At 36.9% G+C, this 20,789-nt stretch overlaps 1 protein-coding gene and 1 long non-coding RNA gene across 16 annotated transcripts in view; one reads left to right on the forward strand and one right to left on the reverse strand.

Annotated features, from left to right (window-relative positions):
- The first annotated feature begins 5,311 nt into the window (after positions 1 to 5,311).
- The window catches only part of LOC135103060 (uncharacterized), a 47,140-nt gene continuing 31,662 nt past the window's right edge, over positions 5,312 to 20,789 (forward strand). Inside the window, exons 1-3 of one of the 5 annotated variants that reach the window (XR_010269902.1) lie at positions 6,389 to 6,571; positions 8,479 to 8,538; positions 9,991 to 10,112. This is a non-coding gene — a long non-coding RNA (uncharacterized LOC135103060). Of the gene's footprint in view, positions 5,386 to 6,177; positions 6,572 to 8,478; positions 8,539 to 9,990; positions 10,113 to 20,789 lie in introns of those variants that run through there. The other 4 variants (XR_010269900.1, XR_010269903.1, XR_010269899.1 and 1 more) reach the window with 4 other exon arrangements.
- Positions 16,517 to 20,789, reverse strand: part of LOC135103051 (protein draper-like) — a 44,559-nt gene continuing 40,286 nt past the window's right edge. For 8 of the 11 annotated variants that reach the window (XM_064008968.1, XM_064008967.1, XM_064008963.1 and 5 more), the window contains one exon: positions 16,517 to 18,694. In XM_064008968.1, the coding sequence (XP_063865038.1) occupies positions 18,216 to 18,694 (479 nt within the window). In that variant the 3' untranslated portion in view covers positions 16,517 to 18,215. Of the gene's footprint in view, positions 18,695 to 20,246; positions 20,349 to 20,409 lie in introns of those variants that run through there. The other 3 variants (XR_010269897.1, XM_064008970.1, XM_064008969.1) reach the window with 2 other exon arrangements.

The raw sequence follows: 20,789 nt of genomic DNA on the forward strand, positions 1-20,789 counted from the left end.
GACATTTTTGGCCTTAGGGAGGATGTTCCTATGATCCAAATAATTGCTGATATATATTACATGATTGAAGGTATGTCTATAATTTTAAGCAAGTTCCATGTTGCGTAGAATACAGCAGCAGAGGTACTTGTGAAAGATTCCCAGTGTTAAGGAAATGGCTGTCATTATTTGATGATAAATACGATCATAGTCAATCAAGATTCAAAAGACTTTTCTCTTCCCATTTATGTGGTAATGATAAATTACAGAAGGAATTTGACAGCAGGTTATTAATTTGACATAAACAAGGTGAAGTAATTTAATTATATATATATATATATATATATATATATATATATATATATATATATATATATATATATATATATATATATATATATATATATATATATATATATATATAACTGCTACATAAAAAGTTTTCTATGCTTGACAGTTTTATGACACACACACACACACACACACACACCACACACACACACACACACACACACACACACACACACACACACACACACACCACACACACACACACACATATATAATATACATTATATGTTATATGTGTGTGTGCATGCATGTGTGTGTGTGTTTGTGTGTGTGTATGTATATGTATGTATTTATGCACACACATAAGAGTGACAAATTATTGACAAATGTAAGAAAGGTAAATCTTTGTGTTTTGGTGATGAGGGGGGCAGAGCGGTGCGGTTATGTGGTCTTGGCAGGTCCCACCTGTGGGAACAAAATGTTCATCAATAAAACAAACTGTACACAGGAATGCAAGAGTCTCCTTGGTGCCTTCCCTTGTTAACTATCTGCTATCCCCATAATGTTATATTAATTAATGCACATGATATTAATAGCAGACCAAGATAATCACCATATGGAAGTAATAATAGTAACTGAACTGTAAGTATGCCCAGAACTATTGTTGTTGTTATGTAAGTGCCACTTCAGGTGAAAATTTACTTCTACAATGTGAATGTCATTATTTACTGAGGAAGATGGTTGATCATCATTCCCCCTTTTATTTTGTGTGTATTTACTTAGCTGTGACACAAAAAGAGCTATACTTGTACTGTCCTGCCTCTATAGTATCTGCTAGTATGAACTTTTCCTTTACAGTATCATGAATACTTGTATGAACCACTCTCTTATCCATATTATTTTAGACTTCTTTGCTTCTGTGGTGAAAGCTGTACTTCATAAAATCTTACTTACAATACAAGTGGTCCTCCTAGCTTCCTTCCCTGGTCCTTTTTATCACTTTTCTTCCAGACATGCATTCTATTTAACTATTACTTTACTTCCTTAATCATTCTGGACAGTGCAATGAAATTTCCTTTTCCTTATCAGGTCTAAGACTGGGAGCTGTACCTAGCTTAGCAAATCTCTTCTTATGAGAGAAATTTCAAGTTAGATGCCAAGTTAATGCTCTGTACTCTGTAATTTCCTTAAATGTATACTTTTATAAAGTAACTGCACTATTGCTGCATATTCAAATCTTGGACATATCATTGTAACAATTATGTCCCTTGTCATCTCTGTTTCGAATAAGTAAACATCATCCATATTCTTATTTTATTATATGTATGTATTCTTATTTCATTTATATATTTTTCCCTAGTAATAAGTTGCTCAGAAATTCTACTCCCAGGTCCATTTCCTTTGTAACTTGGCTGATAATCTCATTTTTGACCTTGTAATCACACATACATCTGCTGCAGTTGCCAAACTTAATAATTTTGCGCTTTCCAAGAATAAATTCATATGCCATCTGCAACTTAATTCTAACATGCTGTTTTGTGCCCAGTTGGTCTCCTTGCAGTGCTTTACAGTCTTTGTTATCATTTGTTTTCTTTAGTAGTTTTTTAGATCACATAGAAACAGGTCATTGCAAGTAGTTATTCCCTCTACCTTATATGTCGCAAATGTGACTGGGGCAAGAATAAAACCATAGGGAAGTTATATGGAGTGTGCCATATTGATTTCCAGTTTTTATTTTATTTTATTTTTTAAGAACAGAGAAGTGAGGACAGTCTTCCATCCATTTGAGTCCATACTTCATTCCTACAATATATTCAGTTTTATAAATCAGACATTAGTGAGGCACTTGTATTTTATCAAAAGCTTTTTTCCAGGTTGAAACGTGCAGTCCACCCAACCATTTCTTTCTTGTATTTTATCTTACATAAAGTTTGAAGTGCATGGCTTACAATTTATGAAACTAAATTGACATCATGTGAATGCTCTGGTCTCTTACAAATGATACATCCATTTATTATTTACAATTCTTACCCAGATCTTGGCAACCACACTTGTTATTTCAATAACAGTCTATAATTAAGTAGATCTTCATTATCATCTCCCTTATGTTTCAGTATGATATCTGTTCTTTTAAAATCTTGAGGAACCTTACTGTCACTCAGTAAGGTTACTGTAACATTATGTATTTTCTCTAAGCTTTCTACTGCATTCCCTTAATATCCAACCTGTTATTTTATGTGGGTCTGGTGTTCACACATGCATTTTTTTTTCTTTTTCTCTCCTTACTGCGTGTCTAATTTCCTGTATTCTGATCAACACCCTATCTTTCTTCTGCACCATTAGGTTTTACAGACTCATTCACATGCAAAATCCTGGAACTTTGAGTATGCACAGAATTGTGTTGTTCATTATCAAGTGCCACCTCTGCAGAGGAAAGTCTAGTTTAGTAATGTGAATGTTTGTCTTTTCTGATATAGACATCAGATCTTCATAAGTGACTCCATATACCTTTAATTAATTGATATCCTATGTGTGTGTTCTGTATACCTTAATACCTTGGAATAATCCAATGTACTTCAAGGTTACATACAACAAAGTGTGTTGAACTACCCAGTACCCAAAACTAAAGTAGTAAACTTAGGCTGCTGTAATTTTTATTGTTCAGTGAGGGACAGCAGGCCAACCCTCGTGTTGTTTTCTGAAGGAAGGTAAAGGAATATCCAAATCTTGTTGGTCACATATGTCATGCATATGCAAGTTTAAAGAATAGAACTTTCCACAATGCAAGGTTTGATTGGAGAACTGGGAAAACTAGAAAAGAGAAGATTGAATGTAATAGAGACTAGTGTCAAGGAACTAATGTTAGTAACCCTCATGGATTAAGTGATAAATGAGAAAATAACAGAGAACTGGTGTCTTATGAATTGACTGAGCAAATGGGGAACTATGATGGTAGAGAAAGAATGAGAGTGTGGTGGATAGAATAAATGTATGACAAAGGGAAAACCTCAAATAAGTTGGGTGGACAGTATCATGGAAGTATTATATACCCATAATATATCCATGAACATTATAAATATAGTGCTAAATACAAGAGGGATGTCTATGTAAGAAGAAGAAAAAAAAAAGTTGCACGAGGTTGAATGGAGCAGCTGTAGATGAACGAATATGATGCAATCTTTATTAAGATCTCTGCGATCAAATTAGCCATAGAGCACGTGGGAAAGAGGACTGATTGGTGCAACAGGGAACAAGCCATCCCTTCTGTCAGGGCGTGATACAAACCCACCAAGTACGTTTGGATCTGTCCTCTCCTCCAAGATCTACATGTCCACAAGGTTTTTAATTATTATTATTATTATTATTATTATTATTATTATTATTATTATTATTATTATATTTCATTTATGAATTTATTTACCTTAGTGTGTGTGTGTGTGTGTTAGGTAAGGACCTCGGGTATCCCTCTCCCTCCTTTGTGGTGGTGATGTTCTTGTTTGAGAGGGAAGGATTTATAGAAGGTAAGGAAAGAGAAATGTATGGGTGGAATACAAGTATATAGCTGAAGAGGAAAAGGTTGATGATAAAGGAAGATTCTGTAAGTAATCATTTGTTTAAATAGTTTTTGCAGTCAACCTTCATTATTCCATAACAGGACAAAGACCTCCCTAATGATCCGCAGAATAGAGATGTCTTTGTACTACAGTAACCACATCATGCAGGTTTGTTTGGGAGCGGTGATGGTTGCCGCACCACGAGCTGTTGCCATGTTGACGCAGATATAAATGACCGTTTCAACACACACACACACACACACACACACACTGCATATGTACAACGAAAGACAAGGCAACACACACACACACACACACACACACACTGCATAAGCATATGTACAACGAAAGACAAGGCAACACACACACACACACACACACACAAACTGCATAAGCATCTGTACAACGAAAGACAAGGCAACACACACACACTGCATAAGCATCTGTACAACGTAAGACAAGGCAACACACACACACACACACACACACACACACACACACACACACTGCATCACCATCTGTACAACGAAAGATAAGGCAACACACACACACACACACACACACACACACACACACACTGCATCACCATCTGTACAACGAAAGATAAGGCAACACACACACACACACACACACACACACCTTGAAATACCTTGAAAAAAAAAAAAAAAAAAAAAAAAAAACACTGAATATTTACTGGGAGGGACTGGAAGGGAGTTAGGGAAGGTACCACTCTGATAACGTCACGGCTGGGGGGGCTTGTGATGTCACGGCTGGGGGGTTGATGACGTCACAGCGACCGTTATTTACGTACGTACGTATTTCATTTTGAAAATGACCCCTCTAAAAAACGCAGCTAGACAGGAATGCTTTATAAATTCAGACTTGCCACACACTTTAACTAATGCCATAAATAACAACACATTTCAAAACGCAGCAGTATTAAAGATATTTAAAAAGAAGTATCTGGAAACTGTTGAAACCTTCACCCCATTCAAAATCGTTCAAATGTCCACCTATTCTGGCTTAAACATAACGGAAAACACTTTAAAAAATCTGAACTAATTTCTAAAATCATTTAAAGTGAGCTAGAAGCACAAATAAAAAATCTACCGAAAAAAAAAAATCAACATTATTGGAAGTTGAACACGAATAAAAACAAGTGTACGGTGCACGCATTTCACTGAGCGGGACGGCAACACACTTAAAAAAACACCAACTATTTTTTAAAACCAATAAGAATCTAGTACAGGCTGAAATAAAAGAAAAATAGTTTTGGGACCGTAAAAAAATACGCCGAAAACGGCCCTCTTATTTACACAAAAACAACGCCAAAATCACCATTTTCACGCAACACACGCGCTCAAATAACTTAAAAAACAACGAAATATCTTTACAAACCATAAAATCTTAGCTACAAGCCGAAATAAAATACTTAGGAAATAAAAAAAAAATAATATTGGAACCGGAGGGGGCTGGGGAGCCTTATCCAAGATGGCGGTGGGGGGCCAGTGGAGGGGACGACCAACCCTTCTCACTCATTTAAATCCACGCCAAACTTAAAGTAAGTAATGGCAGCTATATCTAACGAGCGCATATTAAAGCTTGGTCATGTGGCTCCGCTTTGCGACAGTATTGGTTTAAAACACTCACAGATAAGATAGATAATGGCTAATAAATAGAGACGACCCAGATTGTCTACATTTTCATTAAGTTAAATTTTACGGTTTTTAGCATCGAGACGAGGCTGACACAGGGATATATTGTGCTGGAGGTTAGGTGAGATGCGTTAAAATGAGTTAAAACCGTGGATTGTTGTTATTCATTAAAAAGTTACGTTAAGTTACCTAAATTTATTCTAACACTTCCTGACCTTACCTTCCCTGTGGTAGTGATGGTGGTGGTGATGTACCTTCCTGCTTCCTCATCACTATGGCTGGCTGTCTAGCACCTTCTCACAGCCAAACTTTTCTTTATTTTGCTTGTTTTCACCCACTGCTGCCTTTGGGTGTCCACTGCTAGAGCCCAAGCCTTCCTCATTACCAACTAAAGAAGGTTTAACTCATGGGTAAGCCTTGGCAGCCACTGTGTAGACGTGGTTACACACACACACACACACACAAAAAAAAAAAAAAAAAAAAAAAAAAAAAAAAAAAAAAAAAAAAGCATTCTGTCAGGCTGGGAGTTGAAACAGACGCATACTAACACCACCTATACACGCGACACACTAACTGTATAACTTGTCAGGCAGCAGATCAGCGTTGCCAGATTGTTTTGGCCATTTTATTTTATGTTTTGGCCATTTTAAAACCTAAATTCTGCCTTATTTGGAGAGTGGTAGTTTTGTATAATATTTGGAATAATTACATATGTACGATAATTTTACCAGAAGTACAATAATTTCAACCTGTGTAGTACGATAATATGGCCAAAACAATCTGGTAACGCTGAATTCACAGTCGCCATACTGAAGAGTTCTCTGGACAGCGGTTGCTCACCCACTAACATCCTGATGACTGCTGACTCCTCTTCATAAAAGCTGGAGCATACTAAATCCTGTGGTAAGCGAGACCCAAACTGGTGGGACCCACATTCTAAACGAGTGCCAATCCTTGAAACTTAACTGTATTGGCACAAGGGAGTCGCTGACTGAATGATCCACAAGCCTGCCAGCGGGACGCCCCAAGGTGGCTGCTTGCAACACTGCCCTCCACCATTGGTGAGTCCTGTGCTACATGCAGTCACGCGAGGTAGGACAAATCCCTTTCATTATCCAAATTTGATATATTTTTCCCCACTTAACCGAGTACTTGTCATCCAGCCATTGAAATTTGCATTGTTGCCAATATCATCTTTTGGGAATATGGAGATTAACTTAGCCTACTGGTTTTGAGACACTGACTATTTATTTTTGGATGGTGTTTTTTTTCAATATATTTTTTTTTTTTTGCCGGAAACCACAAAAGATATTTTTTTTTTTCAATTTTGAGATTAGCTGACCAATCTTGCAGATATTCACTATCGAACGGAAAAAGCTTAAAACTCAGTCGAGAAATAAATAGGCAATGCCTCTAAATTGCGGACCAATTGAGCCACAGCAAACAGCGCAACGCCCACAGCCATGAGGCCCAGCAGAGTACGACAGGCCTTGCTCGTGGCCTTGCTCTTGGTCAAAAGTTGCTTAAATCTGATAAAATCCAAAGTGAGCGAATTAATAGATTTATACATTCCGTGCAATGATTCAAAATGCAGGGAGTGACGTGATCTACATGATGGAAGTATCAGCAGTAGTATAAATCTTCAAAAGATAAGGCCCTCCATTGCATCGTCCAAAATTTGCGTATATCTTTTTTGTGCAACGATTAAAGATGCGGGAAATTACTTCAGCAACATGATGAAAGTATCACTAGTGTAAATCTTGTTTACCAAATTAACCTAACCCCAACCTCAACCTAACCTAACCTAACCTAACCAAACCAATTCCTGCGGGGCTGTAACCAGATTCTGCAGTCTTGCCTGCTGAGGCTGTGGGTAGCAGTGAGCAATTTCCCGGAGAAAGTGATGGAAGATGGTAGTGTGGTCGGGGTGACTATAACAGAACAGATAGTGGGCAAAATGAGACTTATAGTAGGTTTTCTTGTTTCCTGCTTGGAGCACCCAACTCTTTATGTCCTTCCAGAGACTCAATTGTGTTCGTGTGAACCCTTGTCTCTGAATCAATGAAATACTCTGAGTGGTTTACAACTTGGTGTATGTAATTCAGATAAAGGTCCTTGGCCCCACTATGAGCTTGCCAGCAGTTGCTGTAGATGGTTGTTACAGGTAGAATATACTTTTGGCAGAGAGGGATCTGTGTAGTTACATCCCACTGTTCTATGGAACAGTGGGATTTTCTATGAAATGTCTTTTCATTTCCCTCTCTACCACACCAAGAACCCAACATGACGTTTCTTGTGGTGCTCCCTCTTCCCGAATTTACTTTCGTTGATTTCCACCACTTTCTCCGGGCCTCCTATAGGTGCCTGGTCCTCCAGCCACTGTTCACACACCTCACCACAAAAAATTTTCCAGTCAAACAGTTTGTGAGGTTAAACCAAAGTTTCTTTCAAAGAATTGTTGATAAAGAGACTTTCTTAGGAAGGTATTGAAAAACAAAATGTTCACAGGAGAGATTCTTGTCCTCTTCAGCCAGTCTCTTTATATTTACTTGCAAAAAAGTTGCACCAAACTTCCTTTCTGCTTTTCGATCAGGGTGAAAATGCTTGTGGTAGGTAAAATTTCCATGGTCATGGTCATCTTTTGTGCATGCCTTCCACACTTCCTCTTCTTGCTAATGACACTGTGTCTTCAAAAATTTTCAGTGCCTCTTTTATCTTTGTCTACATAACAACAGAAAGTTTGAATAATGTCCACCTCACTCTGCGAACTTCCTTCGCATGGCATGGCTAACTTGAAACTGAAATTTGAAATCAAAGCCTGCTGGCACTCCATAGTCCCTAAGCCTATGATTGGCTAACTAATCTTGGGTGACAACAAACAATTGGTGCATGAAGATATATCATGGCTTGTCATTGGTCATGCCTCAGGCGTGTTGCCTTTGTTTTATTTTTTTCATAATGAAGTGAGAATTTCAAATAATTGAGAATTCTAATTCCAGTAATGGCTAACCCCACCCTTCCCTGCATAGCCTGTGACTTCCTGCAGCAGGAACTGCCAGGTAGTGACTCTCAAACACTCAAAGGGGGAGGGTGCCACACAAAGATTTGTCAGTTCATTAACCTTTTACTTTTTTTTTTTTTGCTTTAACGAGTTTTCAGAAGTTGATATATATTGCATGATATTCTGCAACCTTAATTCTATCTGATATGTAAGTATTAACCTCGGGAGAAGACCTTAATGTTATCTCCATATTATCTGTACCTTTTTCCTCCAGAGTGTCCTCCCTGGTTCTGTTGCTGTAGTGATAGTTGGCCACCACTCTCCTAAACATTAGATATAGGGGTGTCTCACAAATGTGTCTTATCATCCACTTATTATTATTATTGATAAATAATTCTCAGCCATATGTATTCCCCTGTCCACTCAAACACTGATAGCTCTGCCTTCCATACCTCTACATATATTGGTATTATTGCAGTTTCAATCAATATACCACATGTAACTATAGCCCTTCGCAGGGTTTACATCTCACTGTTTGGAGCATTTTTAGATCCATTTTACCCTGTCAGAAATTAATAATAACTTCAGATGAGAACTTTGAAGGCTATTCTAGCTTAGATCCACCTCCATTCATCTTGTTGGATACCGAGTGTGTTCGTATGTTTGTTATCAACGGTGCATGTGCTTGATGGTGATGTGACATTGAATCACGTGTTACGAGCTGTGATGACGTGAGGTTACCTGCTGTGAATCAGGTCACATGGAAATTTGTTGGCCAATCACATATAGGGATGTATGTTTAGGGGAGGAAGGAAAACCCAGGACTGTCTGTTCTGCGTCAGTTAGACCATGGCTATGGAAGAGACGTGCTGGCTGTGAATATATGAATTGGCAGCTTACTGCCAGTTCCTTCAACTTTTTTTTTAATAATTACTGTTAGTATGTAATGATGACTGACAATGTAGGAGGCTATAAAATGTTCCGTTACATTAGTTTACCTTATTGGATGTTAGGAGGTTAGGTTAGGTAATGTGAGGTTTGGTTAAGTTAGGTAATATTAGATTGCTAGGTTAGGTTAGGTAATGTTAGGTTAGGTTAAGCTAGGTAATGTTGGTTAGGTTAGTGACCTTAAGGGTGGGGTGTCCAGAGAGGGGGCCAAACCCCTGCGCTGTCTGGTTAGGTTAGTTTGGTTATGTTAGGTTAGGATACCCTAGAAACTTCCCATTTTTTAAATGTGCCATTTCAAGAATGTCAGAAATGCCTCATTTTGGCTTTCCCACCCAAAAACCCTACATTCCCACCAGGTCCCTATGCTTGTTGGCTATAGTGAAAAAGACAAAGAGGATGGGAGTATTGGTTGAAACTGCAAATTTACCCATAAATTTTGTCCAGTGGTCAACCCAACAAGAATGAAATTGTTACAAAAGTCACCCAAAACAGGCAGGTTGCACACCTGTTGCACAAAACTGTTGCACAACCCATCTGTTCCTTCTTGCTGATGCATTCACAGGGCGTGGAACCAGGTTAGGGGAACTGCGCAACAGCACCACTTACTGACTTCTTGGCTCAGCATAGTGGCAGTGAAGTTGCAAAGCTGCTCAGCACACAAGACTTGGACACAAGCACCCCAAGGTGATAAAGAAACACCTGACATGTTTAATTCTTACTAAGCTCAAGGCACAGTATAGGCACAATTATGATGCACAGTTCCATAGCACAATTACTGGGAAATATTACTAATTCAGAGACACATCTTTCTTAGTACAGGTGACAGAAACTTGCTGTACAATCCTCACATACTTTCTCTTGCTGTGGCTTCACTTTTCAGTGACTCTTGTCTGCCTAGCTGTCACGGTTGGAAAAACCTGGGTAAAAAAAAAAAAAAAAAAAAAAACTGGGGGTTTTATTGTTTTTTTTGGATGTTATATTTTTTTGGGATTTATTTATTTTTGTTTATTCCTCATATTTATATGTAAATCAGTTTAAATAAGCAATTAGTAAGTAACCTAGAAGTGAAACAAAAGGTTTGAAATGTTATCTGAAGACAAACACTTGTTTAGGTCATGTTGATACAGGTTGGTCCAGTTGGACAAAACCTGTGTTAACTTCTGCCTTACAGGAAATGAACTGGTCAGGCCTGACTGCTTCAACATTTTTTTTTTATATATATGGACAGACAGCTCCCTGCTTAATGAAGCAGCCTTCCTCACCCTTATTTTTAGTTAAAGCCACATGTCAACTCAAGGGACTTTAATAGCTAAATATCATAGGCCAGAAGTCATGAAGTGTCAATTAAGCCAAACCTTTCTCATCCCCACTCCCTCCTTGTTTCTGTATTTCTCATACCTCCCTCCTATCTCCTCCATCTAAGCCCCCCCCCCCCCCCTCTCTCTCTCTCTCTCTCTCTCTCTCTCTCTCTCTCTCTCTCTCTCTCTCTCTCTCTCTCTCTCTCTCTCTCTCTCTCTCTCTCTCTCTCTCTCTCTCTCTCTCTCTCTCTCTCTCTCTGTGTATGTATGTATGGTGAAATTATGAGAAGTATGATGGATGGGGAGAGGGAAGGGATTGGGGATGTGGAGGGGGATAGGAAGAAGGCAGGCCCAAGATTCATGTCAAAGGCAGCTGTAGCCAATGACATCTGCCATGAAAGAAATATAACAGGTGTTGCTCTTGTTATAAATATAGACAGGAAAGCAGCTTCATCAAGAATGGAGCCATCGGTACATATGTAGAACTTATTTACCAGTATAATATAAAACAATTTTTTTATGTAAAATAGTAAAAAAAAGAAAACAAAAGACGGGGTTGGAAGAAACCCAGGTTTAAAATATTTTTTGGGGGAGTGGGATTTATTGGGTTTTTGTTGGGTTTTATTGTTTTTATTTTATTTTTCTGTTTATTCATTATATGTGAATCAGTTTAAATAAACAATTAAAAAGTAATCTGGAGTGAAACAAAAGAATTAGAGTGAAACAAAAGGTTTGATTTTTTTTATATATGAGGGGCACTGGTCAAGAGCAACAAAAATATAATAAAAAAAAAAAAAGGCCCACTGAGGTGCTGGTCCCTGAACAGAGTCAAAAGATGTTTACAAAAATTAAAGGATAAGTGTCTTGAAACCTCTCTCTCTTGAAAGTTTGTCATAGGAAGGAGGAAATACAGAAAAAAGCAGGGAGTTCCAGAGTTTACCAGAGAAAGGGTTGAATGACTGAAGATACTGGTTAACTTTTGCAGTAGAGAGATGGACAGAATAGGGGTGAGAGAAAGAAAGTCTAGTGCAGCCAGGCAGTGGGAGGAGGGGAGGCATGCAGTTAGGAAGATCAGAAGAGTAGTTAGCTTGAAAATAGTGGTAGAAGATAAAAAGAGATGCAACACTGTGGCGATGAGAAAGGCTGAAGACAATCGGTTAGAGGAGAGGAGTTGATAAGAAGAAAAGGTTTTGATTCCACCCTCTCTAAAAGAGCAGTATGATTGTAACCTCCCCATATATGTGAAGCACACTCCACACATGGACTGATAAGGCCCCTGTACAGAGCTAGCCGGTGGGGGGGGCGGGTTGAGAAAAATTGGTGGAGGCGACTCAGAATGCCCAACTTCATAGAAGCTGTTTTTAGCTAGGGATGAGATACGAAGTTTCCAGTTTAGATTATAAGTAAAGGACAGGCAGAGGATGTTCAGTGTAGAAGGGGGATGGTTGAGTGTCACTGAAGAAGAGGGAATAGTTGTGTGGAAGGTTGTGTTGAGTTTATAGATGGAGGAATTGAGTTTTTGAGGCATTGAACAATACTAGACCAAGGATGTTCAGTGTAGAAGATGGGGACAGTTGAGTGTCACTGAAGAAGAGGGATAGTTGTTTGGAAGGTTGTGTTGAGTTGATAGATGGAGAAATTGAGTTTTTGAGGCATTGAACAGTACTAAGTTTGCTCTGCACCGATCAGAAATTTTAGAGAGATCAGAAGTCAGTCATTCTGCGGCTTCCCTGTGAGAACTGTTTACTTCCTGAAGGGTTGGATGTCTATGAAAAGACGTGGAAAAGTGCAGGGTGGTATCATCAGTGTAGGAGTGGATAGGACAAGAAGTTTGCTTTAGAAGATCATTGATGAATAATAGGAAGAGAGTGGTTGATGACAGAAGCCTGAGGAACACCACTGTTAATAGATTAAGAAGAAGAACAGTGACCGTCTACCACAGCAGCAATAGAACGGTCAGAAAGGAAGCTTGAGATGAAGTTATAGAGAGAAGGATAGAAGTGGTGGGGAGGATAGTTTGGAAATCAAAACTTTGTGCCAGACTCTGTTAAAAGCTTTTGAAATGCCTAAGTCAACTGGAAAAGTTTCATCAGAGGATGGACTAAGGCTCAGTAAGGAAAGCCAGATCACAAGTAGAATGGCCTTGATGGAACCTATACTGATAGAAGATTGTGGAGTGATAGATGTTTAAGAATTTTCCTGTTGAGGATAGATTCAAAACTTTAGAGGAAATTAAAGCAATGGGACAATAGTTTGAGGGATTTGAATGGTCTCCCATTTTAAGAAGAGGCTGAATTTAGGCAAACTTCCAGCAAGAAGGAAAGGTAGATGTTGATAGACAGAGTTTGACGAGTTTGACTTGGCAAGTTACAAGCACGGAGGCACAGTTTCAGAGAACAATAGGAGGGACCCCATCAAGTCCATAAGCCTTCTGAGGGTTTAGGCCAGTGAGGGCATGGGAAACATCACTGCAAAGGATTTTAATGTGTAGCATGAAGTAATTAGATGGTGGAGGAGAGGGAGGAACAAGCCATGAATCATCCAAGGTAGAGTTTTTAGCAAAGGTTTGAGTGAAGAGTTCAGCTTTAGAAATAGATGAGATGGCAGTGGTGCCATCAGGTTGAAAGAAAGGAGGGAAAGATGAAGAAGTGGAGTTATTGGGGATGATTTTGGTTAGGTCCAAGAAGTCATGAGGGGGTTAGATCTTGAAAGATTTTGACACTTTTGTCTTGAAGAACAGACATTTGTTTAGGTCATGCTGATACAGGTTGGTCTGGTTGGACAAAACCTGTGTTAACTTGTACTGTACAGGAAATGAACAGGTCATGCTTAACTACTTTGCATTTTTTATCTATATGTACATATATAGACCTTATTTATTAATGTGATTTCTATAATTTTGATTTGCATTAAAAAAAATTTCTCTCTCTCTCTCTCTCTCTCTCTCTCTCTCTCTCTCTCTCTCTCTCTCTCTCTCTCTCTCTCTCTCTCTCTCTCTCTCTCTCTCTCTCTCTCTCTCTCTCCTTGGGATGGGTTTTTAATGCCAACCCTGTTTTCAATACACTTTCTTTACTCCCTTCACTCTCCATCCTTTCATTATAGACGAGCCATTTCACTTTACAGTCTGCCCTCAACATTTATGAGGGTTAGGTAAGTGACTTCCATGAATGTTGAAAATCAATGAATGATTGATGCCTCCTGCTAAAATACTCCTGACCCCTTTAAAAACACTTACCTCTGGCCCTTTTTAAGCCCCCCCATTGGCAACCCTATAAATTTAGTGTATCACATACCTGCTCTTAGTGCCACTGTCGTGAATTTATGGTGGCAGCTTAGAAAAATCCTAGACTGCTTATTTGTTAATTGAACTTGACAGAAGACACACTGTGTGTACTTTAAACCTCATTCTAACCTGTGGATGTGTATGTAGCTACATGGCAATAGGTCCTCAGAAACGCACTGACTTACAATTTCAGTCTAGTGAGTGTGATGTAGGATTGTGCCTGGAGCTCAGCTTCAGAAAATACCACACACTTCTTCACTTCTAAGGTGATTCAGTATTCTTTGTAAATGGTGTCTTCATGAAACAAAAAGTGCCACCACACTCAGTCACATATTAATTGCAATATCCTACTGGTTGTGCTGTGAGGTGAATAATGTAATGCCAGCCTTCATTCCCTCATATATTACAAGCAGCATACCAGTTGTATATACATTGATGTGGTGATTTACCATTACCTAGGTGACATAACACTATTCATAAACATTGGTGGTGGCCACAAATTGTTAACACCACAAACACCACTGGCATTGCTATTTGTTACATTATATACACCCACCCCAAGCAACTCGTACGTTTAAAAGTTTCACTTTGCTTAACCCCTTTTTGCATGTTTTCCTGTGATCTTTAGATTGGCTGATGCCACAGGTTGATCTGGGGTTCAGATGTCCAGCACCACATGGGTTAATCCTTAAATGATGGTCATATTGCATGGAAACCACTCAGAACAATGGTTTTTATAAAAAAAATTACTCTTTCTTACTCATATTTCCTTCAATACTTGATCTAGAATTGTGGAAGAAATACAGTTACAGTCCTTTCTCTTTGCAATGGTGTCTGAGTCATTGATGTTTTAGCTCATCTGTGAGTAGACATAGAACAATATTATATCAATTGCTTCCCAAGGGTGGCAGGCAGCCTGTGTGTGTTCATTACATTGGATTTGGCACTCCCTACAGCTCACATGCCTGCACCTCCATCTTGTCTTGCCTCGTTTGCGCTCATCATATCTTGATAGGAATATTTTTCCATTCTGCCCTCATAGTTCCATAAATATGATTCCATGTCTAACAACTTATTATGGGTGGACAATACTTATTTACACTTAGCTGTGCATTGTGATGTTGGTGAATCACCTCTGTTCTGTTTATCTTTCTCTTGGTGTGTGTACTTTGATAGGAATGTGGAAATTGGATGTGGATAGGATGTGGAAATTGATAGGGAGTAGCTTTGTAAGCATTGCCAAATCACATTAGAAACATTTCCTGCTCACTTGCTTGATTTAAGACAGGAAATCATATTATGTCACATGTGTGTCCATCAGTTTCCTCAGTCAGTACGTTATCTGTTTCTTAAGGGTTAAGTAAAGTATTTACAAACACTTTATACAATATTTAATAAAAAAGTAAAATAATGATGAATGTTGTGATGTAGCCTCTTGCTCCACCCTCCCTTCTCATTATCACCAACACGACTGTCAGTGCTATGTCATCCCATGCTCTACCCTTTTGCCTTCATATTGTCACTACCGTGGAAAACAAACACGTGCTTTGTTAATGTATCTACTGTGCATTTTTACAAACAAATATGGCAAGGTGTCTTGGAAGATCTCTCAGAAGCTATGGTGAAAATGATAATGATGTTAACATGAATGTGATCACAGCATGAGTGAGAGTGAAAGAGAGGGAGGACTGTGCAGCTGTGGGAAATGTACACAATATACAGGCAGTAGGAAATGTAGACAATTGGTCCCCAAAAATATGCTAAATTGACACATTACAGGGCAGCGGAGGGAATGCAGATTTATGTGGTGGGCAGTGTGTAAGCATGTAGTGTGATGACCTGTGCTGTGTGCAAGATTTGAATTAGTGGCAACCAGTGAAAGAAATTTAATCTGCATACATTTCACTTCTGGCACCAATCTGTGAATAGTGGAATCCCTGAATGTTAAATCTTAGAATCTTGAGGGCTGACTGTATTTCCATTTACCTAGTCCACCACTCCATTCTTCACACTATTAGGATAGGTGCTTATGCTGCATCACTTGCATGTTTTCACTGGTCTCATCCACTCTTTTTATCACTTACATATCCTTCTCATTTCTACAGCGTGCATTCTTAACTGGTGCACCCTATTTATTCCATGTGCAAATCTCTGATCCACAGATCAAGATTGGCAGGAAAATACTTTCCTTAAATCTTTCTTTGCCTCTGTGAACACATTTATTCCCTTTTATCTCCTCTGCCTTAATGTTTTTGTGATGATTGGTTATGGTACATATCTGATGTGTGAAAATAACCTATCTTGGAAATGGTCTTGAAAATAATGAGTGTTGTGCCTAACTTTGGATTACATTTCATGGCTTTGCTTTTTCTTGGGTGTCACATTGTATATGCAGGAAAGGACTTGTTAAATAAAAGAAAAATGTATGGAAAGACAATGAAAGCTATTTGGAATAAAATTTGGGAGCTTAGGAAAAGCTAGGTTTTATATATTATATGGAGAGAGAGAGAGAGAGAGAGAGAGAGAGAGAGAGAGAGAGAGAGAGAGAGAGAGAGAGAGAGAGAGAGAGAGAGAGAGAGAGAGAGATATTGTGCAACTGACAGAGAAGTTGATGGCTTTGGGCTAACTTCATGGAATAGTGTAATGGAATAAGTCATATTTCAGATATTGAGGTTTTGCTTGAGGTCTTACATTCTTTCAGAATGTTCCTTGTGTAATATGCTCATTGAGGAAAGATGGGCATATCATGCAAAAAATAAAGTGATGTTCTAGTAACTTTGTTTGGGATTTTTTTTTTACCTATAATTGGACACTTTTTCTTAAACATACACCTTCATATTCTATTGATTTTTGGGAACACAAAGCAAAAAATCGTGATGTTTATTTATGTAATTTGTATTCATCAAAAAATACTTATACTGCTTTTTCTATAATCTTCAAAACAATCATCTGAAACAAGAAATAAAATGTTGGTCTATTGATATATGACTTGTGAACAGAGAAATAATAACATCTCTGGTAATCTGGTTAATCCTATTACACACAGGCCCCTGAAATAGGAGGTTGAAAGTGATGTGTCGCTCTGTTCACACAACTCATTCCAGTTGGTTGCAGAAAACAGCATATAAGATATACAAAATAAGATTTTGGGTATACAATGTTATTACTTTCCAAAATGTGCAATATCATAAAGTACAAAACATATATGTTTATATATTTTTACATCATTGATTTTAATAAAGTTAAAAGCTGTAGTAAAATACATCAGATATAAACAATTGAAATTGTTAAAAAGAAAGGAAGTAAATATATTGGTCTAATTTAATTAATTCAATCCTTGTTGCATGTAAAGTATCTCAACAGCTGTCATAAGCTTCTCAAATTCTGTACATATTCAGTAAAGCATGTAATCAGCAGCTGATACATGACCAGCTTCTCATTCAGAATTGAGATTTCAAACTCATTAATTAACATTAAAATATCTAAAAGAGTTTACAATTTTTTGTCTGTTAACTTTCATAACATAAAATCAAATTGTTAACTTTCAAAACAAATCAAATCAAGTCAGTAGTTATGTAAAAAGTGAGAAAATAACTCACAAAAATTATTAAATATGATAAAAAGTTCTTTGTGACACCCCCAATAACTATTCACTATACAGGGACAATTCTCAATGCCCAAGAAGTATGTATCAAAAGTTTTTTTTCCAACACTGGATAATTTTTCATTACCTACATGAATGAAGGCCATGATAAGGGATTTGCCTCACCCTCATAAAAACTCTCAACACAACCAGTTATCACTATGGATGGAGCACTACTGTCTTCTATTGTAGTAAAGGTATCGCTTTCATATGTACACTAAAAACTTTTCATCTGTACAAGATCAACATCACAAAAGTGTTTATAATATATATATATATATATATATATATATATATATATATATATATATATATATATATATATATATATATATATATGTCAGTGGTAAAAGCAACAATAGTCGATGAACTGATGCTTTACCACACCAAAATTATGTTACATGTATCTTTCAAAGGCTCTGAAGACCTTTATTACACATTTTTTTTTTCCATGCCAGCAACCATTTATCACTCATATCAGTATATTGTCAGAACACTTCATTTACTAGTGTATGTGTTTACCTCTATTTTCAGCTGTCCACTTGGCAAATGCAGAAATGAAGTTAATTGTCTTTTTCTGATGAAAAAACTTCTGTTTCTGTAACACTCATGTGACTGTTGTCAGAATCTTCAATTCCTGATGACAAAGTCTTATTGAAGTCTTCTTCAAATTTTGCATAAGCATCATGCTTTCCAGTATCCATTGAAACATCAAAGTTGTTGACTTTCAATCTTGCATACTCATCATCACTGGCACCAACATTGAGGTTACTCACTTTTGGCACATCACTGGCATTCTGAGATTGGCATTCAGTATTGTCCATGTTGACCTCAGGCCTAGAAATGTTCAGCTCATTGGATGATGATGATGATGAATGAGGGGAATGGCACTTTTTACTTGTCCCAGCAGCTGGCTTCCCATTGGGTAATACCTCCTCAGCCAGCTGGTCAGCTGACCTATGCAACTGGGATGCCATAGTGTAGTAGTGTGGCTTCACTTCACCCAGTGGACGTGAATATGTCAAGTGGTCATATTCACATTCTGCCAAAGAAAGTAGAAGTTAATAATAATTATATATATATATATATATATATATATATATATATATATATATATATATATATATATATATATATATATATATATATATATATATATATTTTTTTTAATTATGCTGTTTCATTAGAAATAGCACATTAGAAAACGGCTACAAAATTCTAAACATTCATCTAAGGTACAAGCAGACATGAAAATACAGGGTATATTTTATGAAAAGATTCAAACATGCAAAAACTGGATAAAAAATAATGGGGAGGAAAATCAAATAATGCGTCCCCTTGCAAATTGTGTAATACGATAACTTAATAATGTTCATTATGTACCATTAACAAAACCACTAGATATAACGTACATCTATTTATATCTATTCAAATACTAATGTCCCCTTGTGGGGTAGATGAGATAAGGTGTCTCCATACATATATTCACAAACATTCCTTTATACCTCACCCTCCATGCCTGCAGGGGAAAGAGGGCTGATTTTCACTGCTCCAAACATACAAATAGCTACAACAAATAATGTACAAAAATTGCGAGGCTTATAATTAAATCTGTCTTACAAGTGATGAAATATTTACTCATAGTGTTGTCAAATATTTACCAAAATGTCAGTAAATGGTATTTCCTGTTTTATATGGTATAGCAATGTAAAATGTTTTGCCAAAGAAACTCATAGTTTTTTTTATTTATTTTTTTATTTAAATGCATGAAAGTTCAGTTTAATTTGAGTGTATGGAAGATCCATTTTTAATTCAAAGAATAGCTTATAAAATTTCATTATTTACAGCAATTCTCTGCATTGCACTTATTTAAAGACTATTTCGGATTTTATTTACTCAATCCATTAAAATGCCGTAATCAATTATGTTTCTTTTGATGGTGATTATACACTATAGGATGTCTGGCACTTACAAGCTGGTCGTACTGCTGAAAACTAGCATTTACCCTGCTTCAAAGGCATTTATATCTCTGAACTGTGTTTAAATTCTTCATCTCTTGTGCTTAAGTTTCAGTATGGCTTTTACTGGGTTACAGTTTTATCAATTATTTATTTTATTTATAACTATACTTTGAGAATATAACAGGTTTCAATTTAGTGAAAATAGAGAATATTTTCAGACATCCTAACGCCTGCATAAAAAATATGAAATATTATATTTCCATATGCTTAATAACTAGCATAAAACAAAATCATGCTTTATAACAGTTACATTCTGCTAGATACAAGTTTAAACAATGTACAGTCATTATCCATTAGGTCATAAGATGTACTAACTATTACACATATTTGAATATACCAAGAACAAGTATATTTTTCTTTGTACATAAAGCTGTCTAGTTCTCAATCTATACACTTGAAAAAACATGCCATGACAATTATATGAAAACCAGTCTGTAAAAAAAAAATAATAATAATAAAAATAAATAAAATAAATAAATAAATAAAAAATAAATAAATAAACATATAAAATAAAATCTAAAGAATATAAAAACTTCAAGAATGCATCCATTCATAAAATTGAATAAAAGTTACCCTCTAACAGGAACGAAGTATTGCACAATTCTTGGGTGCACTGTGGCGTCAACTAATATGCGCCAAACTTACACGAGCCGCTCCGTCTGAATACTGTGAACACTGAGCAGCACCAGGGAACGGGGGAGGGAAAGAAATAATTGTAAAGTATAACTACATAAAAATGTAGTGTTGGAAAATTGCCATGTATATTGAATTAATGCGACTTCATTGGATGAAATTTGATAATAATGAATGGCTGACATGACGGTCATATCCAGAATCAAAATGAGCTTCATACTTGAGTTACTTTACATTACACTGTAAGGTTCTTACAGTTATTACAATACTGTATATAATACAGTGCAATGTCGACAGACAATGAATATTGCTGAATCTGTTTATTTTACTATTGAAATTTCATAAATGGTATTAATCTCTGATAAAAGTTTTACATTCAACCAATAAAGTTTCTAGAATTAAAATCTTCCTTGAAGTTATATGCACATAGAAAAGACAATCAGTATACAAGAACAGGCAGTAACTGACAGTATAGATAACAAA

The sequence above is a fragment of the Scylla paramamosain genome, chromosome 8, assembly GCF_035594125.1.
Source record: "Scylla paramamosain isolate STU-SP2022 chromosome 8, ASM3559412v1, whole genome shotgun sequence".
Taxonomy (NCBI): domain Eukaryota; kingdom Metazoa; phylum Arthropoda; class Malacostraca; order Decapoda; family Portunidae; genus Scylla; species Scylla paramamosain.